Genomic DNA, 17467 nt, shown 5'->3' with positions numbered 1-17467 from the left:
ACCAAAATTCCCCCCCCCGGACAGCAGACGGAATGAACATTGGTAACGAACGAAAACACGCCCATTCTCTTACCCTTTGAAGGCGGGCGCACAATATGAAAAACGCATTTAATAAATCTATAGAATAAACATCAACCAGCCGAGCAGACTCTCCATTTCCCCATGGGTGGGACTCTGGACTGATCCATGATACTACAGGAACAAAAATTATCAGGTAAGAACTAATTTTCCTTTCCCTCTATGTACCCGGATCAGTCCAGACTCCTGGGATGTACCAAAGCTTCTCTAACCAGGGTGGGACTGAGAGAGACTTGCTCAGAGTACACTGGCCCCGAAGAAACCGGGCTCTGGGGCCCAGACATCTAGATGGTAATCTCTAGCAAATGTGTGTGGATATTTCCACGTAGCTGCACAACAGATTTCCTGCGGTGACACCTGCTGACATTCCGCCCACGAAGTCGCCTGCAATCGTGTAGAATGAGCCCTAAGACTGACCGGAATCGGACGGCCCTGAACTAGGTAAGCCGAGGTAATAGCTTCCTTCAGCCAGAACGCAATAGTAGCCCTTGAAGCCTTATGACCCTTCCGGGAACCACTCCATAGGACAAGCAAACGGTCAGAGAGACGAAAACCGTTCATGACCTCCAAGTAATGCAGCAGCGTGCGGATGTCCAACTATCTTAACTCCCTAGACTCGGAAGTGGAAAGATAGAGGCCCGCTAAGGATGGGAGCTCTACCGTCTGATTCAAATGAAAAAAAGAGGACACCACTTTCGGCAGAAAGGAGAGAACCATCCGTAAAGAAACTCCTTCCCCCGAAATCCTCAAAAAGCCAGCACATCTGGAAAAGAAGCCCTATACGGCTCCACCGCATGATTTAGACACCCCAAACTCTTACGTATGATAAGGAGGTAGAAGTCTTATGGGACTGCAAAAGCGTGGTAATCACCTCTTCTGAGTAACCTTTGCTCCTCAATCTACCCCTTTTAAAAGCATGCCGCTAGACAAAAGTGATCTACCTCTGTGAAATAAACGGGACCTTGCGGCAGTAGACTCTGGGACGGATTAAGTCTCAGCGGGCTGTCTACAATCAGATTGAGAAGGTCCGCAAACCACGGGTGCCTCGACCACTCTGGCACTACGAGTAGCACCTTGCCCGAATGAGCCTCGATGCACTGCAGAACCTTGCCGACCAATGGCCATGGCGGAAAGACATACAACAGAATGTCCCTTGGCCAGGGAAGTACCAGAGCATCTACACCTTCTGCTCCCGGATCCCTTCGACGACTGAAAAATTGAGGAGCCTTGGCATTGCGATACGTAGCTATCAATTCCATCGCCGGCCTGGACCATCAGCTGCAGAGAAGACTGAAGGCCTCGGAGGACAGCTCCCACTCTCCCGTATCAAACTGGTGGTGGCTGAGAAAAATAGGCCTGCACATAGTCCACCCCAGCAATGTGAGAGGCTGCTATCCTGTACAAGTGCTGTTCTGCCCAGCTGACTAAACATTGTGCCTCCGTTGCCACTGGATGACTCCGGGTTCTGCCTTGATGATTGATGTAGGCTACCGTCATCGCATTGTTGGAAAGAATCCTCACTGATCTCCCCTCGACCTCTCTTGAAGGAGGTCCTGGAACGCCAACCGAACCGCTCTGGTCTCCAACCAATTGATCGACCACGAAGATTCTGACCTCGTCCACTGACCTTGCACTGCCGTTCCTCGTCAAACTACTCCCCATCCGGAGAGGCTGGCATCGGTGATTACTACGATCCAGGATGGAATTTCCAAATCCACCCCCCATCGTAAATTGTCTGGGCACAGCCACCAAAGACTGGACCATGCCGCATCAGTTAGTGGAAGGAGAAGATAAAACTGTTCGGAGAGCGGATTCCACCGGGAGAGCAAGGTTGACTGAAGAGGACGCATATGTGCAAAGGCCCAAGGCACCAGTTCAAGCATGGAAGTCATCGAACCAAGTACCTGCAAGTAATTCCAGACCCTGGGATGAGGCATGGATCGCAAGGTCTCCACTTGAGCGAGAAGCTTGGACAATGTTTCCTTGGTAAGAAAAACCTTTCCCAAGACAGTGTCAAACCGAGCACCCAAAAACTCCAAGGACTGGGAGGGAACCAGGTGACTTGTCGGGGTTGACCACCCAACCCAGTGAGTTCAACATCTGTAGCACCCTCTGCACCACAGCCCTGCAAAGGTGTTCTGACTTCGCTCGAATCAGCCAATCGTCCAGGTAGGGGTGTACCAGAATCCCCTCTTTTCGCAGCGCCACTGCCACAAACACCAAAACCCTTGGTGAAGACTCTGGGTGCTGTCTCCAGACTGAATGGGAGAGCACAAAATTGAAAAGGATACCCCAGGATCGCAAACCGCAGATATTTCTGATGACCTGGGCATATAGGAATGTGCGAGTAAGCCTCTGTCAGATCCAAAGACGCTAGGAATTCCCCTTTGTGCACAGCCGCAGTCACCGAGTGAAGAGTTTCCATCTGAAACAGAGGTACCTTTAGCGCCCGATTGACCCTCTTCAAATCTAGGATGGGACAAAAGGTGCCCTTCTTCTTGGGCACCACGATCTAGATGGAGTAGCGCCCTCGCCTGAGCTCTCCTGCGGGTACCAAACTATGGCGCCTAGGTCCTGTAACCACTACAGAGTGTCCTGAACCGCCCAGCGTTTTTGGTGGTACCTGCATGGGGAAACCATGTATCGCTCGTGGATCGGCCGCGCAAAATCTAACGCATAGCTTTGTTTTACTATACTGAGGACCCACTGATCCAAGATTAATTTGGTCCACTCTTCTAGAAAAAGGGATAACCTTCCCCCTATTATTGGGATGGGAGAGTGGACCGCCTCGCTTCATTGCGCAGACTTGGGGGCCCCCATGGGCTTACAGGGCTCCATCTCTGGCAGGACAGTGTCCTCGAAAGGACTGATTCCAGGAAGATTGCCGGCCGGGACCCTGCCGAAAAGATGAACCGGTGGACTGTGAAGAGCGAAACTGGTGATTTCCCCGAAATCTTGCCCATTGAGGAAAAGATCCTCTCGTCCTGGGTCTATCCTCCAGCAACCTATGGACTTTATTCTCCCCTAGAGATTTTATCATGTCCTCCAATTGTTGCCCGAACAGCAGCTTACCCTTGAAGGGTAATGAATCCAGTTGAACCTTAGATGAAACATCCGCTGCCCAGTGCCTAAGCCAGAGAAGCCTGCGGGCTGACACAGCCAAGACCATAGTCCTGCCAGACGTCCGTAACAGATCAAAAAGCACGTCAGCATTATAAGCTACAGCTCCAGGCGCCCCACTTGCACCGCCTCACTCGCAGAAAGGGATGCTGCTGCTTGCAAATTCTGCAACTAGCGGAGACTGGCGCAGAGCGTGAAACTGCTGCCCATAGCGGCTCAGACCCCTAGGGCTGAAACCTCAAAAATCTTTTTTAAGTTGCAATTCCAATTTGCGATCCTGCAAATCCTTCAGGGCCATGGCTCCTGTTACCGGGATGGTGAGTTTTTAGGCCACTGCAGAGACCGCGGCATCCACCTTAGGGAGGACAAGCGCTTCCTCCGGAAGCGGGTACAGCTTGTCCATAGCTTGACTTACCTTTAAGCCAAGGTCCGGAGTGTCCCACTCCTTAAACAAAAGATCCATAACAAACATATGAAATGGAAGAGATCGGGCTGGACCCCTAAGCCCTACCATCACCGGATCCATTGCCCCAAACCGTGAATCCTCCAGAGGAACCTCAATGCCCAGCTCCTCAAGAATAGCTGGGCTAAGCGGACCTAGTTCATCCCTTCTGAACAGCCGGACCACCTTGGAATCATCGCCTTCTACTAGAGGCGCGCCTACCTGCTTGGCCGGCTGGAGCTGGAGATCCAGATCCGCATCCGGTCCCTCACCAGGGGCTTGCGGAGGTGATTCAACCTCATCCGCACCATCCGTATCCGAACTGTCTCCCGGACAGGAAAGGTACCAGAGAGGGCTTTTGGCCTTGGGGGCTTCCATGGCACTGCATGACTTGGGACGCCTGTGGAGAGATGAGGTCTCTTTCCCCGCCCCCACAGATGCCGGGACCTCATGGGGTACTGTAGTACCCTGGCTCTTTGCTGCCTTTCATTCTCTGAAAGTTTTATGCATTAACAAAACAAACTCTGAGAACGAGGAAGACGACTCATCTGAGTCTTTCCCCCTGTTCGCCCTCAGAGGAAGAGATCTGAGCTGCCTGCAAATCGCTCCCCCCAGGAGCAGCAGGATGCTCCCCTCCCCCAGGGCAGCCTTCTCTTGCTCTCTAAATGTACGCAGCAAAGCCTCAGTACCTGCGCTGAGAAGAAAAGGGTCCTGAGGCTGCCGCAGCAATTCTGCCCTTCCTGGGTCCCTGCGTGCTCCAGAGCTGCTGCGCTGTAATTTCACTGAAATTGGGATCCCCGACGAGCCTTCACCGCCCGACAAGCACACAGTCAAATTCCAGCACGCGCGCTGCCGCATGAGGAACAGGCCGCACCATGCGGCATGACCCCCATGGTAAATTAGGAGCAGTGCCCGAAAAAAGAACCAGCACGTCGAGGACTAACCCCCGGGGGCTCGAAGGTACTGAAACGGGCAGTGAAATGGCTCAAAACAGTTTCGGAAGGAAGGAGGGCTGAAGGAGACCGCTGGGCCGGCTGAAAAAAAGAAAGAAATTACCTCAGCTTTGATCTTTTTCCTGGGTGCAGGCCTTCAAAGGGTGAGTGAACCGGGCCCCCTAGTGTCACCCTCAGCTTTGGGCAGCAAGAGAGTTCCCAACCCTCTGCCCCAGAGCCTCTGCTACCAGAGGGGATGGTCCCACCAGGACCTAGCAACCCCCTGGGAGGCTTAAAGAGATATTTCCCCTTTTTTATTATTATTATTATTTTTTTAATCCTTGTCTTCTGCTCTACCATCTGCTGGAGACAGAGAAATACTGACAGACTCTAGGTGGCACCTCAGGTGTATAGGACGGAGTCTGTTAAAACTTTTGTCTCCATCTGCTGGTGGGGAGGCAAAACCCAGGAGTCTGGACTGATCCAGGTACATACAGGGAATTGCTCTTTATGCTTTAAAAATTAACTTCTGTTTTATGAGGTCTGGATGATGGAATTTCAGCATCAAAATTAGGCACTTAAGTGTCTGAAAATTGTCAAAATTTTAGGCCCCTAACACTATGAAGATCAGATTTAGTTGTGCAGCCCTGGTTTTAATGAAGCTATTGCTAAAGAAAATGTTGAGAATCATGGAAAGGAATGACTGTAGCTTACCTGTGGAGCCAGAAATAGTCTACAAAAGCAAACGCTGCTATTGCAGGAGATTCCTCTATCAGATTTCCTATCAAATACTTACATGATCAGAAATTAATTTCTACAAGTTAAGGCCCCACATGTATGATGCTTCAAAAAACCACCCAAGTGGTGCCCAAGTTTCAGATGAGTCATGAAGGTGCTGAGAGGAAGCAGGCTATGCCAGGCTTCCATGCAGCATTGCCTGGCACCTTGGTTAATGCTTTAACTGAAGCTCTATTTTAATCAGAAGTCAGTCCTTTCACATTCATCCTGTACCCATTCTATTTGAAGAACATTAAATGTATAAATGAGAGGCACTGTTGCTTTACTTATTAGAAATATATAGCCCCTTTGTATGTCCAAATGTATTGAGATAGTCAAGTGTGATATTGCCAGAAATCTATTAAAAGTATTATTGTAGGGCGGGCTGGGCAATTCCAGTCCTTGAAGGCCACCAACCCAGTTGGGTTTTCAGACTATTGCCATTGAATATGCATGAGAGAATTGCATGCACATTGCCTTAATTGTATGCAAATCCCTCTCATGCATATTCATTAGGGGTATCCTGAAAACCTAACCAGTCTGTGGCCCTTGAGGACCGGAGTTGCCCACCCCCTGTTCTAGGGAATTAGCCTAAAATAGAAAATGTCTTACATTCTGTAAAACTTCATTACTTACTTTTTGGGTCGTCAAATGCATCACTTAGATCAAAATCCTGACCTATCAAAAAAAAAAAAAAATTTAGTATAAAACAGATTATATATAACTTGGATTTTGCTGTACTGCTCAATAATTAGATTAGCTATAGTATTGTCCTCTTAACTTTCTCACAAATGAGTTTACTTATTCCAGTTGGAGTTTCAAACATTTACTCAAATATAAAAAGAAAAGGACTTGAATTCACCAGAGCGAACGTTGCATACAGAATAGTGGCATATTTACACAAATCGACAAGCAGAGCTGTTTGAGACTGGATTATGTAGCGACCACATACAACAAGGTGACCAACAATAATATATCCAAAAAATAAAAATTTATAGCATCAATTCCAGAAAACTATGTAAAAATGGTGGGTTCATATGCACACTGCAGTCACTTGGCAGCAGGTAACTGTATAATCATTACACACTGTGGGGGAAAAAAAACAAAACTCAAAACTTTCAGAGATATATTAAATTTAGTGCAGAACAGTCAGTCTCTTCATGTGAAGCGTTCTATATGACTCACAGCATTTGCCTGGGGCACCGTGCTTCCCAGGGTCGGTCCTGGGGGCGAGCATTGACATGGTATAGTTGGATTTCATGGAAGGCTTTTGAAAACTTCACTGTGCTCCCTAAACTGGATCATAAAAACCACATTTTAAGCAATATTTAAAGTGGGAGCGGTTGGAAAGATTTGTCTTTTTGCAGGTAGTGCAAAGATCTGCAGCAGGATAGGCATTCCAGTAGAGTGTGAAAAAAATAAGGCCTGATGTAAGAAAGCTCAAGGAATGGCCACGTCTTTGGCAACTAGAATCCAATGCAATAAAGTAAGTCATGCCTTTGGGTTCCATAGGCATCAATAGGAGCAGTACTGGATGTGGGGGAGGGGGTGCAGAGTAGGGATGGTACTGATGTGCACCACACACAGGAGAGAGAAATTTCAGGCTGATCTAATGATCTCAAGCTAGCAAAATAAAGGTGACAAGACAATGGTAAGAGCACAGGGAATGCTAGAGTTCACAGGACGTGGGATAATCAAAAGAGTAAAAAAAAGGTGATAATGCCTCTGTGCAGGTCATTAGTGAAACCTCATGTGCAGGCTGTGAGGTTTATATTTCAAAAAGAGTTTGTCCAACTCCTGAGGGAATTCCGCGCAAAAAAAATTAAAATTCTGCAACCTTTATCTTGGTCAAAATAACACAGTTTAATGACAGTAAGTAATTAGATTTTAAATTAATACAGAAAAAAAAGTTAAAGGTGCAGAATTTTACATATTTTGAGCAGAATTTCCCTAGAAATTCACTGTAAGAATGTCCCTTCCACTCACTCTCCCTACTACCTTGGCCACTCCTCCACCTGCCAGACGATGGACTGATTGATGTGGAAAGCAGTCACCAACTTGGGCAGAAATTTGGGATGCATACACAACACCACACTATCATGGAAGAACTTCGTGTAGGAAGCATACGTGACCAGGGGCCTGGATCTCACGGACCTGTGAACAGGAAGTGATCACCACCAGGAACATGGCCTTCCAGGTAATGAAATTCAGGTCACAGGACTTGAGAGACTCAAATGGATGTTGCATTAACCGCGCCAGGACAACGTTGAGATCCCACGGGGGTTGCTGGCAGTCAAAGCAGGGGCTTCAAATGAACAAGGCCCTCCCTGCATGAAGCATCCGAAAAGAGGCTGAACTGAAACGGGCGCACCAGCAACATCCTGGTGGTAGGCGCAGAGGTGGATGTGAACCGAGCTGGTTTGGAGGCCAGACTAAGATGCCAGAGGTAATCCAGCAGGCAGGGGAGTGGACAGGAGAAAGGGTTCGGTCCATGACCACTGTACCATATGGAGAAACAATTCCACTTCGAGCTGTAAAACTTCTGAGTGGAAGGTTTCCGGAACTCAATCAAGACTAAATTAAATTAAATTAAATTAAATTAAACCGGTTTGATTTGTATTTAATGCAGGAAGATCGGTATATAAAAACCAAAAATAAATAAATAAATAAGACTCTTGAGACACCAATTCGAGAGCTGCAAAGGCTGGAGGATCATGCGTTCAACATCCACCCCGTGAGGGCAAGGGTCTGGACTTTCGGGTGGCACAGGGTGCCCTGGTTCTGCGATATGAGGTCCGGAGCCATCCCCAGTGGGACAGGTGTGCTCACTAACAGGTCCTGGAGAAGAGGGAACCACAACTGCCTTGGCCAGGAGGGTGCCACCAGGATCATGGTCCTCCCCCTCTTGCAGAGTTCGAGAGGAGCGGGATAGGGGGCAATGCGTACATGAGACCCTGTTCCCCAGTGAAGGGAGAAGGCATCACAGGCCAGATGACCCTTCTGTGGTATCAGGGAGCAGTGAATGTGGGGGAAAGCATACAAGTCCATGTTCGGCATACCCCAGTGACGGAACAAATCAGCTGCCACCGCAGAGTTCAGGGACCTCATGTGGCTAGTACGCCCGGCTGAGGCGGTCCACCAGTATGTTTAGGTGACCCGGCAGGTAGATGGCTGGAAGTGCACAATCCTAGACTTGCATTGCCTCCTGGCAAAGGAGGAACGAGCCCATGCCACCCTGCTTGTTGATGTACACATCGCCACCTGGTTGTCCGTTCTGATAAGGATGACCTTGGAGGACAGATTGTCCTGGAAGGCCCACAAGGCGTACTGGATTGCCCGAAGTTCCAGGAAGCTTATCTGGCAGCAAGCTTCGACTGCAGTCCAGAGGCCTTGAGTATACAGACTGTCTGTATGGGCCCCCCCCACGCCTGAGGTGAGGCATTGATGGTGAGAGTCATCTAGGGCGGCGTGGGCTGAAACGGGAGCCCAGTTTCCAAATTGTGGGAGGGCTTCCCACCAGATCAGGGAGAGATGGAGAAGGTCCGTGACCATAACCGGAGCCTCCAGATCCTGGGATGCCTACCGCCACCGGGACTGCAAGGCCCACTAAGGGTTCCTCATGTGGAAGCAGGCCAAGGGGGGAAGGGGGGTCACAAGGGCAGAGGCCAGCAGGCGAAGCAGTAGGCAGGCCAGCATCCTCTTGCTGTTGTGAACAAGGGCAGCCAGCAAGGAGAGGATGACTGCCCAGTCCTTGGGCAGGAAAGCCTTTGCTTTTTCCATCCTGGCACCTATAAAGTATAAAAAAACAAAAAAACAAAGAACCGCAGCACTTGTCTTGTCAATCAACCAATAAATAACAAAAAGAACAAGATATAGTCTTTATATTCCTTGTGCTGTTGTAGTCAGAATTTTTAATATTCAATAGAAATTATTCTTAAAGATGATGCCGCATCAGCAAGCCAGACAACAGCAGTGAATACCACTTGCCGTCCGGACTACTCGTCATTTGCGGCGTGATGTTATATATAATTTTTTTAACTGTTGCAAAATGTCAATATTTAAATTTGAATTCCATCTGCATCCCGCTTAAAAGTAAAGTACCATCTGTGCCCCGAACCATGAAGAATTGCACCCGCACCCGACAACGGCCGGTGTTTCGCGATGTCAATCGCTTCCTCAGGAGTATTTTAAAGAAACATTTGTAGGACAGATGCTAAGTCAAAAGAACGAAAGCAGACATTTTAGACATATTCCAAAACAAGCAAATACTTAGATAAGGGTGCAAGCAGATAAAAATTAAACAGTAACTTGAGGTAGACAGTAGGACCACCCTGATCCAACTCAATTACTTTGTTTCACCATTCTAAACCGTAATTTCAAAGCAGCTAGACAGACCCATCATTGTCACAGCTTGTGACCTTTTAATAAGAAGAATAATGGCTGCCATCTCCGGCATCAATAGATTGTCCTTGGATTATACATTTTGTGCAGAATGACAGGAGGGAAGACTGAAGACATGCAGATTAATGCTTTGCCTTCAAACCAAAAGCTCGATTCAGAAAGCAGGTTCCTCACTTGCTTTTTGAAGAGATGAAGGTGGGCGATCAATACCTTCAAAAGACCCTGCTTTCTGAAAAAGAAGGAAGGGACCACTGATGAGAGAAACTGGTCAGTGTGGTGTTCTCAAGACAGCATGATCAGTATCCAGATTCTTCTTAGAAACACAAAATAATGATGGCAGATAGGACCATACAGGCCCATCCAGTCTGTCGAATTTAATTCCTGTCGCATTGCCAATGTCCCCCCGTTGATCTCTGGGTTCCCCTCACTCCTTCATAACCAAGGATCCTCTACCCTTACCCTAGGCTTTCTTGATTCCTGTTACAGTTTAGGCCACCACCCACCACTTCCACTGGGAGGCTATTCCATTTTTTCCATGAAGAAATGTTTTTACTCCTAAGGGCCAGATTTTAAAAAGCATTTACTCAAGTAAGTGAGATTTTGAATATTGCTACAATATGCGCTATTGAATTGTGCATAGGATTTACTCGTGTAAGTGCACTTTACTTGAGTAAATGGCTTTTGAAAATTGCTGCAATAGTAGTTACATTTATGCATGTTGACTCCTTTTAAAATTACCCCTTAAGTTTACTTCCTCCAAAACACCATCAATCTTACCTGTTCCTGTCTCTTCTTTCCCCGTTTTATTTCTACACTTTCAGAATAAGAGACGTTTGGTTTCATTAAAGCCATGCTCCCTTTCTGTGTAAAAAAACAAACCCACAAAAACCCCTTCCCTCACACCCATAGACCAGTTGTTTACATGCATCCATGGGATACCTGGATGGGGGCAGAGGGAGAGTCAGAGGTGGCTTAATGTCCATAGTACTTACATCAATGCTGACAGAACTAACTAAATAAGAGCTCCAGAAACTTTAAACACCGCTAAAATTATATTAAAGGAAAGAGTAAGTTTACCATAAACTGTGTTTTCCGTGGATAGCAGGGTTGATTATCTATGGGCATTGTCCTCCGATCCTCTAGGTAGCGGAGCTCCTCAAAGCACTGTCCTGGGAGGAGGGATGAGGTGTCGCCAGCACATCCTTGGAAGGTTAACATGAGATATGATGAATTTGAGGGGGATCCCTGTACTCCCCTCTGAGCCTCCTAAGGTCCTTCTGGGCTCCGCAATTTATTCTTCTCCTTAACGGTGACCGGTTCAGGTGCTCCTAGAATTCCAATTAGGTTTCAGTGCAGGCTGCATCAGCGGTCTGCGTGGCTCGATGTGAATACGCCATCCGTTGCGATTGCAGGCAAGATGAAAGAGCATGGATCTCTGAGAGACAGCCCATACCCTCATTCTTGAATTTATCCCTAACCATCATCTCAACTCCCCGCTAATGATGGGTCTGTTGTAGCGCCTGGCTGCCTTCCAATCCTTCGGAAACAAGGGTGCAGGGAACACCCCCCTGGTCGGGAAATCAGGACTCTACAGATACAGCACTGATAGAGTAACTGGAGGTTTGAGGCTATGGCTATCACTCGCATTGCCCCTATGCAGTGTCTGAGGGTCTCCATTGGGCATAACTCCTACCTTGGCCCTATGCTGCCACCCTCTGGAGCTTATCTTCGAGGGCTATCTGATGAACTGATCTGGAGCCATGCCCAATGCCTGGCCGCAATAGCTCCAAGCAATTCCGGCCGACGTACCCCGTGTCCCAGAGATAGCATGGGCCATAGCATGCTGCCATTTTGGCGGGTGGTTGTTTGAGCGGCAGCGATAGTCTGGCTTTGAGGGCTAAGGCACTCATGGAAGCACTGTATTTCCTGGGATGTGTGCTGTGCAGGGTCCCCAAGCACTTGTCATCACCTTTCATAGAAATGCATAACTAATAAGGTCTTCCGCCTCTACTGGAATAACCTCTCTTTATGGGGGGGGGTCCTCCCTAGGCCATAAGCATCGCTGGGAACTAAATTGGTCGCTGCAAGAGAAGGTGGTTGCTCCGCTCTCGATTCCTCTGCACACCCAAGGCTGCACTTGGTGGAGGTCCTGGGAGACAGTGCTTCAAATAGATAATCATGTTGGGCAGCTCCCTACATTGGGAGCCCCCTCGGGCCATCTTCCACCAGGTTCCTGCCGACTGGGCACTGCATCCTAGTTGAGTTACCCCTTAACGGATGACCTCTGGGCAGTATTGGATGCAGTGGCTGAAGCAGCTCAGCATCTTCGGCCTTGAAGGGGAGCACTAATGCCCCAGTATCTGCACGAGATGTTGGCATCAGCCAGTCATTTTGGCCCATAGTCTCAGAGCATGAGCTCATAGGACTCTGGCTTGTGCAAGGCAATGAACACTACCATCTTCTGCTGCACTCCACTTTCTTACTAGGTAGAACATCCATTCCAGGACCAGTGGCCCCCAGCACAGCTGAACCCTCCACTCTTGCTGGGGCTCAAAATGCACGCGTGAATACCTCAACGCGCCGGTCTCAGTGTGCTGGTCAGCTCTGATGCACCACCTCCTTGGCGCATCAGCATTTGTGCATTGGACCCCGGCACACCAGCTTTGATATGCCAGTTTCAGTGCGCTCACCTCAGTGCGTTGCTGTCGTCTCGAAAGATGGGTTTGGTAGACAGACTTCAGCGCTGGCCTTGCCTCAATAGATGGGAACTCTGTGCCGGCTTCCACGAGCTGCTCCAATATCTGGTATCGATCCCTTCGCACTCTAATGGCATCAGCATCGATAACCATGACCCATCGAGAAGGCTGTCCTGCGACACTGGGAAGCTCCTCCAGGGGACAGCCTTCCAGACCTTGCTCCTAGGTAGCCCGATCGGGGGGCCTGGAGGAGGGCTGTTTCCTGAAAGTTCCCCTTGCCACTTCCTCTCCACCGAGGTCTGCAGTGGATTAGGAGCACAAGCAGATTCTAGCTTGCCAATGTCTTCAGGCAGACTTCCCTGGGGCATCGCAGCATCTGCCTCTCCCATGAGGCCTGCCTCTAGGCCCGGAGTGAACCCGGGGCGCCCCTTGGTGACTGCAGCATGCCTTCCACTTAGAGGTAGGATGGCAAGCTTCCTCAGTATAGTATCTATTGAAAGGGAAATTTTTTTTTTTTTTTTTTAAATTAAGAGGAGACTCCACATGCACCATGCAGCGCGGAGAAACAACAAAAAATTGAGGCAGGCTGGGAAGCATGGGGTTATGTAGGCAAGCAGGCACTCAGAGCTCAGCTGTGTGTGCTTTGAGGAGCTCTGCCAACTAGAGGACTGGAGGACAATCCCCAGAGTACATGGCTAATCAACCCTGCTTATTTGTGGAAAAGGGAAGATCAATTATTTGAGCTAACTGAATAATTTTAAAAAATATATAGATAAACATTTATAAATATTGCTGAGACGCTGCCAGCCTTGCTAAAAATCAGAACGGCTCATTTATAACCCTGATGCAGCAGCAAAGACCGAAAAACCAGAGCAGCAAACTCAGCCACAGCTCAACAGGAAATGGCTCGATGTGTGGGTACTCTCACTGTAGCTTAATCTCACAGAGAAAAGAATTGTGCAGGGAGGGAACAGGTGCAAATTGCACTGGAATTTACTGCATACAAACAGATTTGAATTATAACAGGATCGCCTTTTGCAAGCATTTTTGTTTCTCTTCTATGGTGCAGTAACAAAAATGAGTGCATTCTGCTGATGCTCCAAGGGCCAGACTGAAATTTGGAGGCAAATGTAAAGTAAAAAAAAAAAACCCCAAACAAAAACCCAAGCATTTGCTTGCACGGTTATGAAACTGTGCATATTTTGCCCAATGATTCATATTTCCTGTAACACAAAAAAAAAAAAAGACCTTTGTAGATTCCTAAATTGAGCATTTTGGGGCAAAAGATCCATTCCTCATTCATATCAGTCTCACAGAAGTATAAAAATGTAAACCCTCACCCAATTTTCACATTTTTAGAAATGGACTATTTTCAAAATGGCATTTTCTGGTTGAAAAAGTTTAAAAAATGTTAGGGTTGATCATGTTAAAACTAGCCGTTAAGCCCGTTAGAACGGGCGAGATTCCATCGTTCAGACCGGCACGGTTAGAGCCGCTCTGTTCTCCACAACTTCCCTTTTCCTTCCATCCTCTCTCACCTCATCTACAACCCCTTCCCTCTTCCAGCCCTCCTCCTCCACTTTTTTCTCTTCTCCATAACTTCTTACCCTTCCCACTTGTTCAGTCATATCCTCTTCCCTTTTCCTTCCCCTCTCACCTTCCCTTCCCCCCTCTCCCTCAGCCCTCCTCCACTCCCTCTTTTTTTCTACTCCACAACTTTACCCTTCCCACTTACATCTTCTTCCTTCCATCCCTTCTCATCTTCCCTATCCCTCCCACCTCCTCAACCCCTTCCCTCCCTTTTTCTGTACTCCACAACTTTACCCACCCCACTCACATCCTCTTCCTTTCCCTCCCACAACCCATTCCCTCTCCCTCTTCTTCTCTCTGGCCCGCCTGACACTTAACCGCTGCCGCTGCTCCTCCATTGGAGGTCTCCGGGGGGGGGGGGGGAGGGTCTCTCTCATGCGGGGAGAAGCAGAAGCAGCAGCGGCGGCACAGACAGAAATAGGAGGTCTCCGGGGATCTCTCTCGCGCACGCGCGCCACTCCACTGGGCTCGGTGATGAGGCGCGCGTGCGAGAGAGAGACTCCCGGCGACCTCCCATTTCTGTATCTGTGCCGCCGCTGCTGCTTCTCCCCGCGCCCGTGAGAGAGAGACCCCCCCCCCCCCCCCGGAGACCTTCTGTGCTGCCGCTGCTGCTCCTCCTCGCTTCCAAGACAGCCGTCCGCTGGGCTCCCCTCTGACCGACGTGCTCTCACGCATGCGCAGTAGAGCTGCTCTCTACTGCGCATTTGCGGCACGTCGGTCAAGCCCATTTACATGATAGATTATATGAAACTGTTGCCACCGAGGTAAACAGTTACATGATATATTTTTTATAATCATAAACTCTACCTCCTTCCATCCTATAATCATTTTTTTTTTAATGTTTTCAAGTGTTCAAAAATGTAATTGTATATCCAAAATCTTATAGCACTATATAGTGTTATTTCTGAAAAATGATTTGTGGACATTCTGCCAAAACTGTACTATATCCTAGTGCAACGGAGTTTGAAACATTTAAATCTGTGCAAAGGCCACGCTCAAATTAAACCATCGCCGACATCCAGATATAATACTTGTTATCCTCCCAACGGGGCCTCATTTTAGAATGAGTCCTTCCTCAAGGGATATTACTTATCTTTTAGATGAGCTGGTACAAAGGCTTTCTCCTGTAGCAAAAACAGTCTTCTCAGAGATTCAAAAACCAAATAAAATCAAATAATTTTTGAACATTTGAAAAAAAAAATTATAGGAGGGAAGGAGGTTGATTAGTTTATTATTATAAGATATCATGTAACTGTTTACCTTGGTGGCAACAGTTTCATATAATTTTAACACAATCAACCTTAACAAGCTTTAATTTTTTCAACCAGAATTGCCATTTGGAAAATAGTCCATTTCTAAAATTGTGAAAATTGGGTGAGTGTTTACATTTGATATTTAGAGAAACACCTGGTTGGTGGTGAGTTGGGTAATTGGATTATTACATTGTGTATCACAGAAGTATACGTCATCTGGACCTACCCTATACACAAGAACGTATGCACCTGCTTTCAGACCCACTATTTATGCACCCTCATCACTCAGCCTAAAAAAAAAAGCACACCAAAATAGCAACAAAAAATATACATTTTACAAATACAAGTTTTTCCCTTCCTGAAAGACGGGGAAAAAAAAAAAAAAAAAAAGTGTAGGAGTCTGCATCCTAGCCTAAAAGATACTGTCAGTCAATATGTTTGATGGCTGCGTTGTACAAAGTGGCAGCAGGGTGCTTACAGAAGTGGCATAGATACAGGCAGCATTCCTTCTGTTCTGGCCTAAGTGCTCCCAGGCTTGCTGATCTATGTAGTAGTGGTTTATGAGGACCGAAGGTCATGACAGCAATGCAGAATTTGAAGACTGTATAGTGTGTTTAAGGGAAAAGTGTACTAATATCTTGTGAATACTGTCCCTTTATGAGGAGAAAGAAAAAGGATGCAGAATAAAGAAGCTCTTGTTTTCACTTTTAGATACATGCTGGCCATGCATGCCAACAATTCCTTATGGCCACTAGCTTCCCAGGACATTGTTGCATTGGTCTGGCATGTGAGTGCAATCAAATACCTGCAAATGCATCAATGACAATATTTGCACCACAATACAGGGAAGCTTGGTTCGCATGAAGCCAAGATGCAAGCTTTTGTCTTACAGATGCCTATCTCAACGACAGGAGCCAGGTGAAAAGAAGACTTTTTAAGGTTACAGTTTTAATTAAAGTCCTGGCGCCAGTAAACGGAATTCAGGCCTATTTTCTATTCAGAACACAGACTTGCTATCTGTTTACACAACACAGTGGATCAAGAGAAGATCAGAAGAAACAAAGGGCATCAAAGCCATGTTGATAAAGGAACTTTTATGGTAGCAGAGGATGGTTTCGATCCATCGACCTCAGTGCTGGTGTTTTTCCACTTTGATTCCTATAAAGCCACAGCAAATAAGGCAGTGGCAGACAGAAGTGTGGTCAGGCATTTTTGGCTTCTTGCTCTAAGACTGTACTGATATTTGATTTTTTTTTTTTTTTTTTTTTTAATATACCAACCTTCGTTAATAACATCACATTGGTTTCCATAAAACAGGAATGCAGCAACAGGCTTTACAATTAAACTGATATAGCCTGAGAATACCTGCTCTGGAGTTTTGGGGTTTTTTGGGTTTTTTTATTATAAGAGAATTACTTTCCGAGAGACTTTCCATATCTGAAAAGGATTAATAATGACATAGTAGAGGACAGTAGTTAAAGAACTGGCCCATTCTGCTCTACACTGTTATGAATATATTCCAGCTGCCAATGATTGAAGTTTGCTGTTTGTAGGTCATTGCTCCTTATTTAAATTCAGTTTTTGTTTTCTTCCTCTTTGGTTCTCTACCATCCTGAGTAGATGAACATACAAGTTCTCATCCATAATACAATCCCCCCTCATCTATCTTTTACCACCAAACTTTGCAATAATTTAAGTTGAGGTTCATGCATAGGGAAAAAAGGCAATTAATACATTCTTTTGTTGCTCTATTTATCCTCCCACACAGACTCTGTCTGTTCTAGCCTCGAATAGTCAGCAATTTTATTCACAGTCATGACTGAATACGAATTCACTTTGGCCTGCTTTCTAGGTGAGACCAAATAAATAGTAAAATCTTCATTGATGGCATTCAATATTACATTTAACAGATTAATGCATAAAAAATTCACCACTTCAGATTTCTAAAAAGGGGAATACTAATATTTTTAGAGATTTATATCCAGCTGATCAAGTTAGCCAGACAAACTTAGCTGGGACATTCAACACCGTGGAGGCACCACTGAATATACCCAGCTACCTAAAACATTAGACTTGCTCAATAGCAGATCTAACTTATCCAGCTAACTTAGCCAAATAAAGCTGGATAGGTTAGACCCCAGAATGTCCCCGTCCCACCCCCACTTAGCCAGATAAATG

General features: G+C 46.8%; 1 protein-coding gene across 6 annotated transcripts in view; it reads right to left on the bottom strand.

Annotated features, from left to right (window-relative positions):
* Nucleotides 1-17467, bottom strand: part of LOC115092617 (CD99 antigen-like) — a 160535-nt gene that overhangs the window by 94023 nt on the left and 49045 nt on the right. For all 6 annotated transcript variants that reach the window (XM_029603676.1, XM_029603674.1, XM_029603672.1 and 3 more), the window contains exon 2: nt 5986-6027. In XM_029603676.1, the coding sequence (XP_029459536.1) occupies nt 5986-6027 (42 nt within the window). The remainder of the gene's footprint in view (nt 1-5985; nt 6028-17467) is intronic.

Source organism: Rhinatrema bivittatum, chromosome 5 (assembly GCF_901001135.1).
Source record: "Rhinatrema bivittatum chromosome 5, aRhiBiv1.1, whole genome shotgun sequence".
NCBI classification, from domain to species: Eukaryota; Metazoa; Chordata; class Amphibia; order Gymnophiona; family Rhinatrematidae; genus Rhinatrema; species Rhinatrema bivittatum.
This window is presented reverse-complemented; position numbering and strand designations above follow the sequence as displayed.